Here is a 15,949-nt window from a genome sequence, read left to right as displayed (position 1 = left end):
ACTTCAAACCTGCAGAGAACGAGAGTGTGGAGGGAAGGAGAGACAGGGGAGGAATACAGAGCAACCCTACACAAACTACACTACGTGGCACGTAACACACGTCATGTTCATTTAATCTCTTATAATAGAAATGACAATTCATAGAACATAATCCAAACATCCTGATGCCTGCACCACAGTTTGGGAACCACTGGTGGAACTGTAACTGGTGTTGTTTCCTCTCTAGAGTTGATCTCTAAAGATCAGATCATTGTGGATTCTAAAGTGTACATCTTCCTCTCTAGAGTTGATCTCTAAAGATCAGATCATTGTGGATTCTAAAGTGTACATCTTCCTCTCTAGAGTTGATCTCTAAAGATCAGATCATTGTGGATTCTAAAGTGTACATCTTCCTCTCTAGAGTTGATCTCTAAAGATCAGATCATTGTGGATTCTAAAGTGTACATCTTCCTCTCTAGAGTTGATCTCTAAAGATCAGATCATTGTGGATTCTAAAGTGTACATCTTCCTCTCTAGAGTTGATCTCTAAAGATCAGATCATTGTGGATTCTAAAGTGTACATCTTCCTCTCTAGAGTTGATCTCTAAGGATCAGATCATTGTGGATTCTAAAGTGTACATCTTCCTCTCTAGAGTTGATCTCTAAGGATCAGATCATTGTGGATTCTAAAGTGTACATCTTCCTCTCTAGAGTTGATCTCTAAGGATCAGATCATTGTGGATTCTAAAGTGTACATCTTCCTCTCTAGAGTTGATCTCTAAAGATCAGATCATTGTGGATTCTAAAGTGTACATCTTCTCCATGGGTCTGACCCAGGCGTTCTTCAAGCCCAATGAGCTCCCCGTCCTCAAACAGTGAGAAGAAAGAAGATGCGTTTATGTTTAAACAACATGAAATTGACCAACGGTGGCATTTTATTAATTGCAGTTTGATGTTGTGTTTATATGTTCCAGAGCAGTGGTTCCCAAAGTGGGGTCCGGGGACCCCCAGGGGTCCCTGAGGCAGTTCCAGGTGGGTCCCCCAGCTAAATGATAGTTTGGAACCAAATGGACCCTTGTGGGTCTGTAACTCTGAGAGTGTACAAATGGAACCAAATGGACCCGTTAGTCCACTCTCAGAGTGTGGTTCAATTTGTAACTCTGAGAGTCTCCAAAATGGAACCAAACGGACCCTAACGGGTCCATTTGGTTCCATTAACATTGATTTTACAATATAAATTGGGGGGGGGGGGGGGGGTCTCAGAGATAGAAATGCCATTAAATGGGGGGTCCGTAGACTAATGCATGTCAAACTGGGGGGTCCTTGAAATGAGCTTGTAGATCTGCTATTTTTTTTAAATCGTGAAAATGTGCCTCAAATTTCGAATATATTTTTTCAGAACAAACGTTTTTAACTCGAATCTTTGCTTCTGGGGGGGGGGGGGGGGGGTCCCTGGAACAACATATTTTCAGATGGGGGTCTCAGAGGCCAATTACAGATAATTTTTGGGGTCCTTGACATGAAATATTGAGTGATATAGGCCTAGAAACAACATGAGGTATTTCAGAAAACTGTCAGGATTTAGAAGACATTTTTTTCAGGCCTAAATGGGTTAAGCCTTGCTGCACCTTCGGGGTGTTGTGGTTCTGTTCCATTATCCAGTCAATATGAGATTCATACCGTTGCTGTCAGGAGGAAACCTCAGAACTACATTTTATAGGTTTTTGATTTATTTTGTGTGGCATAAATCAGTGCTATTGAACACCCTTTACGTCTGTGTGTTGTTTCATAAATCAGTGCTATTGAACACCCTTTACGTCTGTGTGTTGTTTCATAAATCAGTGCTATTGAACACCCTTTACGTCTGTGTGTTGTTTCATAAATCAGTGCTATTGAACACCCTTTACGTCTGTGTTGTTTCATAAATCAGTGCTATTGAACACCCTTTACGTCTGTGTGTTGTTTCATAAATCAGTGCTATTGAACACCCTTTACGTCTGTGTGTTGTTTCATAAATCAGTGCTATTGAACACCCTTTACGTCTGTGTGTTGTTTCATAAATCAGTGCTATTGAACACCCCTTTACGTCTGTGTGTTGTTTCATAAATCAGTGCTATTGAACACCCTTTACGTCTGTGTGTTGTTTCATAAATCAGTGCTATTGAACACCCTTTACGTCTGTGTGTTGTTTCATAAATCAGTGCTATTGAACACCCTTTACGTCTGTGTGTTGTTTCATAAATCAGTGCTATTGAACACCCCTTACGTCTGTGTGTTGTTTCATAAATCAGTGCTATTGAACACCCCTTACGTCTGTGTGTTGTTTCATAAATCAGTGCTATTGAACACCCTTTACGTCTGTGTGTTGTTTCATAAATCAGTGCTATTGAACACCCTTTACGTCTGTGTGTTGTTTCATAAATCAGTGCTATTGAACACCCCTTACGTCTGTGTGTTGTTTCATAAATCAGTGCTATTGAACACCCCTTTACGTCTGTGTGTTGTTTCATAAACCAGTGCTATTGAACACCCTTTACGTCTGTGTGTTGTTTCATAAATCAGTGCTATTGAACACCCCTTACGTCTGTGTGTTGTTTCATAAATCAGTGCTATTGAACACCCTTTACGTCTGTGTGTTGTTTCATAAATCAGTGCTATTGAACACCCCTTACGTCTGTGTGTTGTTTCATAAATCAGTGCTATTGAACACCCTTTACGTCTGTGTGTTTCATAAATCAGTGCTATTGAACACCCTTTACGTCTGTGTGTTGTTTCATAAATCAGTGCTATTGAACACCCATTTACGTCTGTGTGTTGTTTCATAAATCAGTGCTATTGAACACCCCTTAGGTCTGTGTGTTGTTTCATAAATCAGTGCTATTGAACACCCTTTACGTCTGTGTGTTGTTTCATAAATCAGTGCTATTGAACACCCTTTACGTCTGTGTGTTGTTTCGAAAATGTTGAACCAATGGAAAGTAGTAAAAAGTGCTTTGGACAAAACCTCATAACTCCATCGGACCCTAAAAATGTCTGCTAAAACAGGGGTTCTCAACCCGTGGGTCGCGACCCCTCGGGGGGTCGCCAAATTATTTTAGGGGGTCCCCAAATTATTTTCCAAAAAAATAAAAAATAAAAGATTTTTTTTTAATTTTTGTTTTACGATTTTTCAAAAATAGCAGACCTACAAGCTCGTAGCGCGCCACTCGGTGGCGCGCTATGAGCTTGTAGATCTGCTATTTTTCAATAGCTAAATTATAACAATGCTTAAAACACCAAAAGGGGTTCCCGCCCAAAATGGTTTAAGGTTATTGTAGCAGTCAATTTATATTGGGGGTCGGGAGGGGGCGGGGCGGGGGTCCCGAGACATTGCCAAAGCATTTCCGGGGGTCCCCGGCCAAAAACGTTGAGAACCCCTGTGCTAAAACAACTAACTCCACCACCTCCCCCCCTCTCAAACTGTCTGCTAAAGCAGCTAACTCCTAGCCTGGGTAAACCCACTCCCCCTGCTGGACAACATTTCATTCTGCCAGGAGGGTTGCAAATCTGGCGAGGGGGAGGGGTTTACCCAGGCTAGCTAACTCCTTCACCTCTCCCCCTCTCATGGAAGTAATTGACAGTATATAAAGTCACAACATCAACTTTGATGAGGCTGTACTGCTTTGTTTTAAAAAATATAAAGGTTTTCTTAATTTCCTGAAAAATGTATATTTTTCATTTCCTGAAAAATGAACATTTTGGATTTTTAAAAAAAAAATCCTTTATTTACCCAGGGAAGTAGCTGAGCACAGGTGCTCATTTTCAGCAACGCCCTGCACATAGAAACGCGCACACACACACACACACACACACACACACACACACACACACACACACACACACACACACACACACACACACACACACACACACACACACACTAAAACCTGGGAGCTGACCAGTACAACCACAGTCTTATACTGTTGGCCACTAAGCAGCTCCAGGGGGAGCAGTTGGGGGTTCAGTGCCTTGCTCAAAGGCACTTCAGCGGTGTTGGGTGAGTGATGACAATCACTTCCCCACACAGATTTTTCCCGCCCGTCCGGGGAATCGAACCGGCAACCTTTTGGCAACAAGGGCGCTCCTCTAACCCTTAGGCCACCGCTGCCCCGAGTTATCAGGTTTCCTCCCGACAGTCAGCAGAGATATAGTATTTGTGACCACGATGAAAACATTCCTAATACTAACCCATGTTAACATTAATTTGCTTAACTCCATTGTAATTCATCACAGAGGTACTGTATTAAAAACAAAAATACAAAAGAAAGTTGTCTCTTGTCTCTGAAATGTAAATATGCTTTTAATCAATACATTTCTAATATAACAGGGTATTCAACATTGTGACAACAAATATATAGTTATACCAGTAAGACTTCTTAAAGGCCAAGGCGAGAAGCGACCGCAGGGCTGAGACACTCTAGCGGGTCTCAGCGGTATTTAAATGTCCCCAAACATTTATCAAATATCGTCCGCAAATGGAACAGTATAAGTACAACGAAAGCATGAGAACTCATAGTTATATATAATATAACAGCATTGTGACGACACATATATAGTTATATAAGATAACAGCATATACAGTATATAATAGGCTTCATCAGTGCTTCTCAAAGTCTTTGTCTCTCAGGGCACGGCTCAGTTGGAGAGAAGTGGATTCGGTGGATGTTTATTGGAGGTGCCGTGCGCCCTCGCGGTCCATTTGGTTCCATTTGAACCAACTGGACGTCTGGACCCAATGCACATCACACTGTGCGTGCGTGCGTGTGTGTGTGTGCATGCGAGTGTGTGTGTGCGTGTGTGTGTGTGCATGCGTGCGTGTGTGTGTGTGTGCGTGTTTCTTTGACGTATGAAAAAAGCTCTTTAAAGTCATTAAATTGTCATTCACTGTCATCTGGGGAGGTGGGGGGGAGGCACCCACTGGCCCAGCGGGGAGGTGGGGGGGAGGCACCCCCTGGCCTAGCGGGGAGGTGGGCGGGAAGGCACCCACTGGCCTAGCGGGGAGGTGGGGGGGAGGCACCCACTGGTCTAGCGGGGAGGTGGGGGGGAGGCACCCACTGGCCTAGCGGGGAGGTGGGGGGGAGGCACCCACTGGCCTAGCGGGGAGGTGGGGGGGAGGCACCCACTGGCCTAGCGGGGAGGGGGGGGAGGCACCCACTGGCCTAGCGGGGAGGTGGGGGGGAGGCACCCACTGGTCTAGCGGGGAGGTGGGGGGGAGGCACCCACTGGCCTAGCGGGGAGGGGGGGGGAGGCACCCACTGGCCTAGCGGGGAGGGGGGGGGGAGGCACCCACTGGCCTAGCGGTCCAGGCGCATCATGCCACATATAGACTCTGGCCTGACAGCGTGTCGTGTGTTCGAGTCCCGTTCATGACGACCTTTGCTGCGTGTCTCTCCCCTTCTCTCTCTCCCTCTCTCTCTCTTTCCTGTCCGTCTTCACTAATAATAATAATAATCAATAAAGGCAGACAAAGCCAAAAACTAATCTTAAGAAAAAACATGTTGGGTCTCGACCCACAGGTTGAGAACCACTGTGCTACTTTTACATGTCAACGACCCCAGATGACCCTAACAGTGACCCCAGATGACCCTAACGGTGACCCAAGATGACCCTAACGGTGACCCAAGATGACCCTAACGGTGACCCCAGATGACCCTAACAGTGACCCCATGGAAACCAAAACATATTGATTATGTAAACACCCCCCACCACCACCACACCTGTTCCTGATTATTACATTATGATACAACACACTGTCTGTCTGTCTGTCCTCACAGCCTGTCTGTCTGTCCTCACAGCCTGTCTGCAGTCCTCACAGCCTGTCTGTCCTCACAGCCTGTCTGTCTGTCCTCACAGCCTGTCTGTCTGTCTGTCCTCACAGCCTGTCTGTCTGTCTGTCCTCACAGCCTGTCTGTCTGTCTGTCCTCACAGCCTGTCTGTCTGTCCTCACAGCCTGTCTGTCCTCACACAGAGACACAGAGGAGGAGTCAGTGTAAAAAAAGAACCCAGCGTATAGAGGTCCAGTGAATGAGTTCTGGAAGGTGTACATGTGTGTCAGAGTGTCCTCTAACACTCTGTAGAAGGACAGAGTCCCAGCGGGACGGTCCAGATACACTGCTACTCTGTTGGAGCCAGAGGGACGGATAGGAAGGAGAGTGATCTTACTATTGTGCGTGACAGAGTAAACGTTACCATGGTGAGCCTCTCTACAGAACAGACTCCAGGACTGTTTATTCAATCCAAGCCAACAGTCCTGACCCTCTCCTTTCCTACTGATGTCTCTGTCAGTCACTCCTATCCCAACCCCTCCACTGAACTCCATCTCACTGTAGCAGCGTTCATCCAGCCCCTCTGAACTCAGAACCTGAGGATAGACATCAAACCTGTCAGGATGATCAGGATATGAATGATCCTGACCATCCCGTGTCGCCTTCCTGTTGTTCTCAGACAGAGAGAGGTTTCTGTTTGTTGTGTTTGTGTCCAGTGTGAGACTCTGGAAATCTGATGAGAAAACAACACAGTAAACATTAAATACATCATTCACTGAATGATACGCAGTCGTAGCCTGGCTAATAAGCCAGACTCAAATCACACTGTCAATTTTTTTTTGCCAACGGCTGATTCGGTCTGGTTTATTAGCCAGGCTAACGCAGGCACGCATGTGCGCGCACACACACACACACACACACACACACACACACACACACACACACACACACACACACACACACACACACACACACACACACACACACACACACACACACACACACACACACACACACACACACACACACACACACACACACACACACACACCTTAAAAAAGCAGCAGATGTACAAGTTTGCAGCACGGCACACAGTGATGCGCTGTGAGCTTGTAGTTTAAATAGCCAACGTATAAAATATGGATAAAGTGTTTAAGATGAGTGTGATGCTGAATTAACACATTTAGCTGGGGACCCCCTGGAACCCCCTCAAGGACCCCTGGAACCCCCCCAAGGACCCCTGGAAGGCTGGAACCCCTCCAAGGACCCCTGGAGGGGTTCCAAGGAGGGTCCCTGGAGGGTCCGAGGATAGATCCCTGAGAAATTAAGACCTGAGACCAGATTCTACAAAAACGAAAAGTTTGTTTCTATATCAGTTTCACGTATGTAATTGGCCACATTGGTTCATCTGAACATATGTTGTACCAGGGACCCGCCCAGAAGCAAATATGAGTTAGAAACGTTTGCTGTGAAAGAATATATATATATATATTCAAAGATTTGCACGCATTTTCAAGTACAAAAGAAACAAACAGCAGATCTACAAGCTCGTAGAGTGCTGCGCTACAAGCTTGTATATGTGCTTAAGTTTAATAATGGCTAAAGTGGTTAAAACTAAAGCTAGTGACACAGATGTGTTCATGACAGACAGACAGGCGTACAGACAGGCGTACAGACAGGCGTACAGACAGACAGGCGTACAGACAGACAGGCGTACAGACAGACAGGCGTATAGACGTACAGACAGACAGACAGACAGACAGACAGACAGACAGACAGACAGACTGACTCACATGTTGTAAGGAGTTGAGGTTTAGTCCAGTGTTCTCCTCTATGATTCACACTGTAGGAAGTAGAAAAACAATGAATCAAGTCAAAACCTCTGCTGCTTAATGTCTCACACCGGCCTGTTTTAGTCCCACCAAATATTTACTAAACACATTTTGTCATCATTCTAGTCGACTCACTGACCAACATGGACACAGTCCTATAGTCGACTCACTGACCAACATGGACACAGTCCTATAGTCGACTCACTGACCAACATGGACACAGTCCTATAGTCGACTCACTGACCAACATGGACACAGTCCTATAGTCGACTCACTGACCAACATGGACACAGTCCTATAGTCTACTGACCAACATGGACACAGTCCTATAGTCTACTGACCAACATGGACACAGTCCTATAGTCTACTGACCAACATGGACAGTCCTATAGTCTACTGACCAACATGGACACAGTCCTATAGTCTACTGACCAACATGGACACAGTCCTATAGTCTACTGACCAACATGGACACAGTCCTATAGTCTACTGACCAACATGGACAGTCCTATAGTCTACTGACCAACATGGACACAGTCCTATAGTCTACTGACCAACATGGACACAGTCCTATAGTCTACTGACCAACATGGACACAGTCCTATAGTCTACTGACCAACATGGACACAGTCCTATAGTCTACTGACCAACATGGACACAGTCCTATAGTCTACTGACCAACATGGACACAATCCTATAGTCGACTCACTGACCAACATGGACAGTCCTATAGTCGACTCACTGACCAACATGGACACAGTCCTATAGTCTACTGACCAACATGGACACAGTCCTATAGTCGACTCACTGACCAACATGGACACAGTCCTATAGTCTACTGACCAACATGGACACAGTCCTATAGTCTACTGACCAACATGGACACAGTCCTATAGTCTACTGACCAACATGGACACAGTCCTATAGTCTACTGACCAACATGGACACAGTCCTATAGTCGACTCACTGACCAACATGGACAGTCCTATAGTCTACTGACCAACATGGACAGTCCTATAGTCTACTGACCAACATGGACAGTCCTATAGTCTACTGACCAACATGGACACAGTCCTATAGTCGACTCACTGACCAACATGGACACAGTCCTATAGTCGACTCACTGACCAACATGGACACAGTCCTATAGTCTACTGACCAACATGGACACAGTCCTATAGTCTACTGACCAACATGGACACAGTCCTATAGTCTACTGACCAACATGGACACAGTCCTATAGTCTACTGACCAACATGGACACAGTCCTATAGTCTACTGACCAACATGGACACAGTCCTATAGTCTACTGACCAACATGGACACAGTCCTATAGTCTACTGACCAACATGGACACAGTCCTATAGTCGACTCACTGACCAACATGGACACAGTCCTATAGTCGACTCACTGACCAACATGGACACAGTCCTATAGTCGACTCACTGACCAACATGGACACAGTCCTATAGTCTACTGACCAACATGGACACAGTCCTATAGTCTACTGACCAACATGGACAGTCCTATAGTCTACTGACCAACATGGACACAGTCCTATAGTCGACTCACTGACCAACATGGACACAGTCCTATAGTCTACTGACCAACATGGACACAGTCCTATAGTCGACTCACTGACCAACATGGACACAGTCCTATAGTCTACTGACCAACATGGACAGTCCTATAGTCTACTGACCAACATGGACACAGTCCTATAGTCGACTCACTGACCAACATGGACACAGTCCTATAGTCTACTGACCAACATGGACACAGTCCTATAGTCGACTCACTGACCAACATGGACACAGTCCTATAGTCTACTGACCAACATGGACACAGTCCTATAGTCGACTCACTGACCAACATGGACACAGTCCTATAGTCGACTCACTGACCAACATGGACACAGTCCTATAGTCGACTCACTGACCAACATGGACACAGTCCTATAGTCGACTCACTGACCAACATGGACACAGTCCTATAGTCTACTGACCAACATGGACACAGTCCTATAGTCGACTCACTGACCAACATGGACACAGTCCTATAGTCGACTCACTGACCAACATGGACACAGTCCTATAGTCTACTGACCAACATGGACACAGTCCTATAGTCGACTCACTGACCAACATGGACACAGTCCTATAGTCGACTCACTGACCAACATGGACACAGTCCTATAGTCTACTGACCAACATGGACACAGTCCTATAGTCGACTCACTGACCAACATGGACACAGTCCTATAGTCGACTCACTGACCAACATGGACACAGTCCTATAGTCGACTCACTGACCAACATGGACACAGTCCTATAGTCTACTGACCAACATGGACACAGTCCTATAGTCTACTGACCAACATGGACACAGTCCTATAGTCTACTGACCAACATGGACACAGTCCTATAGTCTACTGACCAACATGGACACAGTCCTATAGTCTACTGACCAACATGGACACAGTCCTATAGTCTACTGACCAACATGGACACAGTCCTATAGTCTACTGACCAACATGGACACAGTCCTATAGTCGACTCACTGACCAACAAGGACACAGTCCTATAGTCGACTCACTGACCAACATGGACACAGTCCTATAGTCTACTGACCAACATGGACACAGTCCTATAGTCTACTGACCAACATGGACACAGTCCTACAGTCTACTGACCAACATGGACACAGTCCTATAGTCTACTGACCAACATGGACACAGTCCTATAGTCTACTGACCAACATGGACACAGTCCTATAGTCGACTCACTGACCAACATGGACACAGTCCTATAGTCTACTGACCAACATGGACACAGTCCTATAGTCGACTCACTGACCAACATGGACACAGTCCTATAGTCGACTCACTGACCAACATGGACACAGTCCTATAGTCGACTCACTGACCAACATGGACACAGTCCTATAGTCTACTGACCAACATGGACACAGTCCTATAGTCTACTGACCAACATGGACACAGTCCTATAGTCGACTCACTTGACAGTCTCCAGAGCAGCAGACAGCTCCTTCAGAGCAGAGTCTCCTAAGTGGCTGAAGTTCAAGTCCAGCTGTTTCAGCTGGGAGGAGGGGTTGGAGGTCACAGCTGAAGCCAGAGAAGAACAGCCTTCCTCTGTGACTCCACAGCCTGACAACCTGCAGAGAAATACACATTTAACAAAGTGCTGTTGATGTTCAAGTAGAGATCCACACAGAGAGAACACACATTCTTTACCCCAGGATCTGCAGTCCACACTGTGGACTCTTCAGTAACGCAGAGAGCTGGAGCAGTTGCGATTCCTGCAGGCAGATGAAACTGAGGTCCAATTCTCTCAGATGGAGAAGATTAGAGCTGAGAGCTGAGAGCAGAACTTCAAATCCTGCCTGTGTGAAGGTACAGCCAGCAAGTCTGTAATTACACATGAAATATCTGGACTGAATATCACAGTTTTGGGGTTGTGTGTGTATGTGTATGTGTATGTGTATGGGTATGTGTGTGTGTGTGTGTGTGTGTGTGTGTGTGTGTGTGTGTGTGTGCGCGCGTCAACATGGCTCTACATACTGTAATAACTGTACCTGTACCTGAACTGTTAGTTCACATATTGTAGTTACTGTACCGTAGCATTGATAATTCCCTAGCAGCCATGATGGATCACATATTGTAGTTACTGTACCGTAGCATTGATAATGATAATTCCCTAGCAGCCATGATGGATCATATATTGTAGTTACTGTACCGTAGCATTGATAATGATAATTCTCTAGCAGCCATGATGGATCACATATTGTAGTTACTGTACCGTAGCATTGATAATGATAATTCCCTAGCAGCCATGATGGATCACATATTGTAGTTACTGTACCGTAGCATTGATAATGATAATTCCCTAGCAGCCATGATGGATCACATATTGTAGTTACTATACCGTAGCATTGATAATGATAATTCCCTAGCAGCCATGATGGATCACATATTGTAGTTACTGTACCGTAGCATTGTGATGTGAGAGTGTGAACTAGACAACACAAACTCTGACCATAATATTATTCTAATCGGTGTGGGATACCATGATGTCAACTTTATTCACACTCTTATTGTTATAATCAAACAATAAATAATAAAACAGAACTAATCTAAATAATAATCTGACCTCAGTATCTCCAGTTGACAGTTTGGACTCTTCAATGCAGCAGTGAGCAGGTCCATGGATGGATCCGTTATGTCATTATAACTGATGTCCAATTCTCTTAGATGTGAAGGATTAGAGCTGAGAGCTGAAGCCACAATCTCATATTCTGGCTGTCTGAGATCACAGCCAACAAGTCTGTAAATGTAGATTATGTAAAATCAGTGATTATCAACACAGATAGATCAAATTCATGTTCAAGGAAATGAACTATAAATGTAAATTATGTACAATCTAGTTGGTCAGATATTGACAGGTCATATAAGAACAGTCTAGTTGGTCAGATATTGACAGGTCATATAAGAACAGTCTAGTTGGTCAGATATTGACAGGTCATATAAGAACAGTCTAGTTGGTCAGATATTGACAGGTCATATAAGAACAGTCTAGTTGGTCAGATATTGACAGGTCATATAAGAACAGTCTAGTTGGTCAGATATTGACAGGTCATATAAGAACAGTCTAGTTGGTCAGATATTGACAGGTCATATAAGAACAGTCTAGTTGGTCAGATATTGACAGGTCATATAAGAACAGTCTAGTTGGTCAGATATTGACAGGTCATATAAGAACAGTCTAGTTGGTCAGATATTGACAGGTCATATAAGAACAGTCTAGTTGGTCAGATATTGACAGGTCATATAAGAACAGTCTAGTTGGTCAGATATTGACAGGTCATATAAGAACAGTCTAGTTGGTCAGATATTGACAGGTCATATAAGAACAGTCTAGTTGGTCAGATATTGACAGGTCATATAAGAACAGTCTAGTTGGTCAGATATTGACAGGTCATATAAGAACAGTCTAGTTGGTCAGATATTGACAGGTCATATAAGAACAGTCTAGTTGGTCAGATATTGACAGGTCATATAAGAACAGTCTAGTTGGTCAGATATTGACAGGTCATATAAGAACAGTCTAGTTGGTCAGATATTGACAGGTCATATAAGAACAGTCTAGTTGGTCAGATATTGACAGGTCATATAAGAACAGTCTAGTTGGTCAGATATTGACAGGTCATATAAGAACAGTCTAGTTGGTCAGATATTGACAGGTCATATAAGAACAGTCTAGTTGGTCAGATATTGACAGGTCATATAAGAACAGTCTAGTTGGTCAGATATTGACAGGTCATATAAGAACAGTCTAGTTGGTCAGATATTGACAGGTCATATAAGAACAGTCTAGTTGGTCAGATATTGACAGGTCATATAAGAACAGTCTAGTTGGTCAGATATTGACAGGTCATATAAGAACAGTCTAGTTGGTCAGATATTGACAGGTCATATAAGAACAGTCTAGTTGGTCAGATATTGACAGGTCATATAAGAACAGTCTAGTTGGTCAGATATTGACAGGTCATATAAGAACAGTCTAGTTGGTCAGATATTGACAGGTCATATAAGAAAAGTCTAGTTGGTCAGATATTGACAGGTCATATAAGAACAGTCTAGTTGGTCAGATATTGACAGGTCATATAAGAACAGTCTAGTTGGTCAGATATTGACAGGTCATATAAGAACAGTCTAGTTGGTCAGATATTGACAGGTCATATAAGAACAGGGAACCAGAAAACATAAAAGTGAAAGACAGATAATCTGTATTAACCCATTTAGGCCTGAGACATCGAAATTTTTCTGAAAAACCATATTTCTGTATCAGTGGTGCTCAATATTTCATATCAAGGACCCAAAAATGATATGTAATTGGCCACCGTTTGTATGTTGTTCCAGGGACCCCCCCGTAAGCAAAGATTTTAGTTAAAAACGTTCGCTCTGAAATATATATTCAAAGATTTGCGCCACATTTTCACGACTTTTCAAAAATAGCAGACCTACAAGCTCATAGCGCGCCACTCGGTGGCGCGCTATGAGCTTGTAGATCTGCTATTTTTCAATAGCTAAAGTATAACATAATGCTTAGTTAAAACACCAAAAGGGGTTCCCGCCCAAAATGGGTATATACTACAGTGTGTCACACACACACACACACACACACACACACACACACACACACACACACACACACACACACACACACACACACACACACACACACACACACACACACACACACACACACACTTATTAGGTGTCACACACACACAGACTTATTAGGTGTTTGATAGGTGTGATGGTACATTGATTCTATTCTAATTTCTTTTCTATTCACATGACTACTAACCGAGCCTTTCTGCAGTTCCTCACAGCTGGGATAATTCCGGATTTCCCCCATCCTGATGTATAGTATTGGTGCAGGTCCAACTCCTCCAGAACCTCCTCTGACGTCAGCAGCATGAAGGCCAGAGCTGAACACTGGCTCTCAGACAGTTCTGTCTTTGATCTGTCTGCTGACTTCAGGTACTGTTGGATCTCCTGATGTAATGAGTGGTCGTTCATCTCCATCAGACAGTGGAAGATGTTGATGAATCTGTCAGGAGAGAGATCTGCATCCTCATTTTTCATCTCCTTCAGGTTGTTGATGACTCTCTGGATGCTCTCTGGACTGTTCTCTGTCTCACCCAGCAGGCCTCCTAACAGACTCTGGTTGGACTGCAGTGAGAGGCCATGAAGGAAGCGGACAAAGAGGTCCAGGTGGCCGTTCTTACTCTTCATGGCTTTTTCGATGGCTCTCTGCAGGAAGTTCTCCAAGGAACTGACATCAACTCCCAGGAATGTCTTCAGTACCTTCATGTTCCTCTGTGTGAAACAGTGGAACAGGTAGACTGCAGCCAGGAACTCCTGGATGCTCAGATGAACAAAGCTGTAGACCTTTCTCTGAGATTGCACAGTCTCTTCTTTGAAGATCTCTGTGCACACTCCCGAGTACAGCGCGGCGTCGTTCACATCGAGACCACACTCTTCCAGGTCTTCTTGGTAGAACATGACGCTGCCTTTCTCTAGATGTTCAAACGCCAGCCTGGCCAGCTTTAGAAGAACAGCCCTGTCAGTCTCCCTTTTTCTTTTTTCTCTAATTCTGTCTTTTTTGTTTCTTTTCTTTTCTTTTCTTTTCACCTCCTGAGTCTCGCCATACTTCATCTTTTTCCTCTTCATCTGGAGCGACACAAAGTGGCTGAACATCCCGGTCAGGTTCTTGGGCAGCTGTCCTGTCTCGTCTGTCTTCACCAGGTCCTCCACAACGGTAGCGGTCATCCAACAGAAGACTGGGATGTGACACATGATGTGGATGCTCTTTGATGTCTTCACGTGTGAGATGATGGTGCTGGCCAGCTCCTCATCCTTACTGAACATCTTCCTGAAGAACTCCTCCTTCTGGGGGTCTGTGAACCCTCGTATTTCTGTCACCATGTCAACGCATGCAGGAGGGATCTGATTGGCTGCTGCAGGTCTGGTGGTTATCCAGAGGAGAGCAGAGGGGAGCAGATTCCCCTTGATGAGGTTCGTCAGCAGCACGCCCACCGATGATGTCACCGTGACATCAGAGACGACGTCATTGTTGTCGAAGACGTCAGAATCGACGTCAATGTTCTCGAATTTCAGCGGAAACCTGCTTTCATCGAGACCATCGAAGATGAAGCCAACTTTCCAGGCAGCGAGCTGCTCTGCTGTGACCTTCTTTAACGTTGGATGGGAAACCTGGATCAGTGAGAGAAGACTGTGCTGCTCATCTCGGACCAAGTTCAGCTCCCGGAATGAGAAGAGAACCAGGAGAATGATGTCTTGGTTCTCCAAACCTCTTGCCCAGTCCAGAGCGAACTTACGCACAGAGAATGTCTTTCCGATGCCAGCGATGCCATTGGTCAGAACTCTGCTGCTGGGTGTGTCTCTGCCAGGGAGGAGGGTCTTAAAGATGGCACGGCACTTGATTAGGACGTCATGGAGGGTCTTCATGTTGGAGGCGGTCTCAAGCTGCCACACCTCATGTTGCTGATTAACCCCTTCACTCCCTCCCGCTGATAGGTGGAGGTCTGTGTAGATGTTGGAGAGGGAGGGGACTTCAGTGACGTATGTCACATGTTCAAGACCGTCCAAAGTGACCTTATAGACCTTTAAATCCTCCTGCAGACTGACATCTGATAAGAGAAGACAATTAATACATGTTAAACATTCTGCTTCATTTATAATACATACATTGAACATACCATGTAATTAAAACTATGTATTAAATA

The 15,949-nt window shown here is 44.7% G+C and overlaps 2 protein-coding genes across 2 annotated transcripts in view; both read right to left on the bottom strand.

Moving 5' to 3' along the window:
* Nucleotides 1-5,166: 5,166 nt before the first annotated feature.
* Nucleotides 5,167-15,949, bottom strand: part of LOC306916085 (NACHT, LRR and PYD domains-containing protein 3-like) — a 73,995-nt gene continuing 63,212 nt past the window's right edge. Inside the window, exon 13 of the mRNA XM_079493819.1 lies at nucleotides 5,167-5,977. Within this exon, the coding sequence (XP_079349945.1) occupies nucleotides 5,962-5,977 (16 nt within the window). The 3' untranslated portion in view covers nucleotides 5,167-5,961. The remainder of the gene's footprint in view (nucleotides 5,978-15,949) is intronic.
* Nucleotides 5,984-15,949, bottom strand: part of LOC306916083 (NACHT, LRR and PYD domains-containing protein 3-like) — a gene marked incomplete at its 3' end in the record, with an annotated part of 28,743 nt that continues 18,777 nt past the window's right edge. The window contains exons 11-16 of the mRNA XM_079493814.1: nucleotides 14,005-15,853; nucleotides 11,785-11,958; nucleotides 10,869-11,042; nucleotides 10,634-10,789; nucleotides 7,577-7,626; nucleotides 5,984-6,516 (exon numbers count right to left, since the gene is read on the bottom strand). Coding sequence (XP_079349940.1) covers nucleotides 5,984-6,516; nucleotides 7,577-7,626; nucleotides 10,634-10,789; nucleotides 10,869-11,042; nucleotides 11,785-11,958; nucleotides 14,005-15,853 — 2,936 coding nt within the window. The remainder of the gene's footprint in view (nucleotides 6,517-7,576; nucleotides 7,627-10,633; nucleotides 10,790-10,868; nucleotides 11,043-11,784; nucleotides 11,959-14,004; nucleotides 15,854-15,949) is intronic.

Source organism: Electrona antarctica, assembly GCF_951216825.1.
Source record: "Electrona antarctica genome assembly, chromosome: 23".
Taxonomy (NCBI): Eukaryota; Metazoa; Chordata; class Actinopteri; order Myctophiformes; family Myctophidae; genus Electrona; species Electrona antarctica.
Note: the sequence above shows the minus strand (reverse complement) of the source record. Positions and strands in the feature narration are given on the sequence as shown.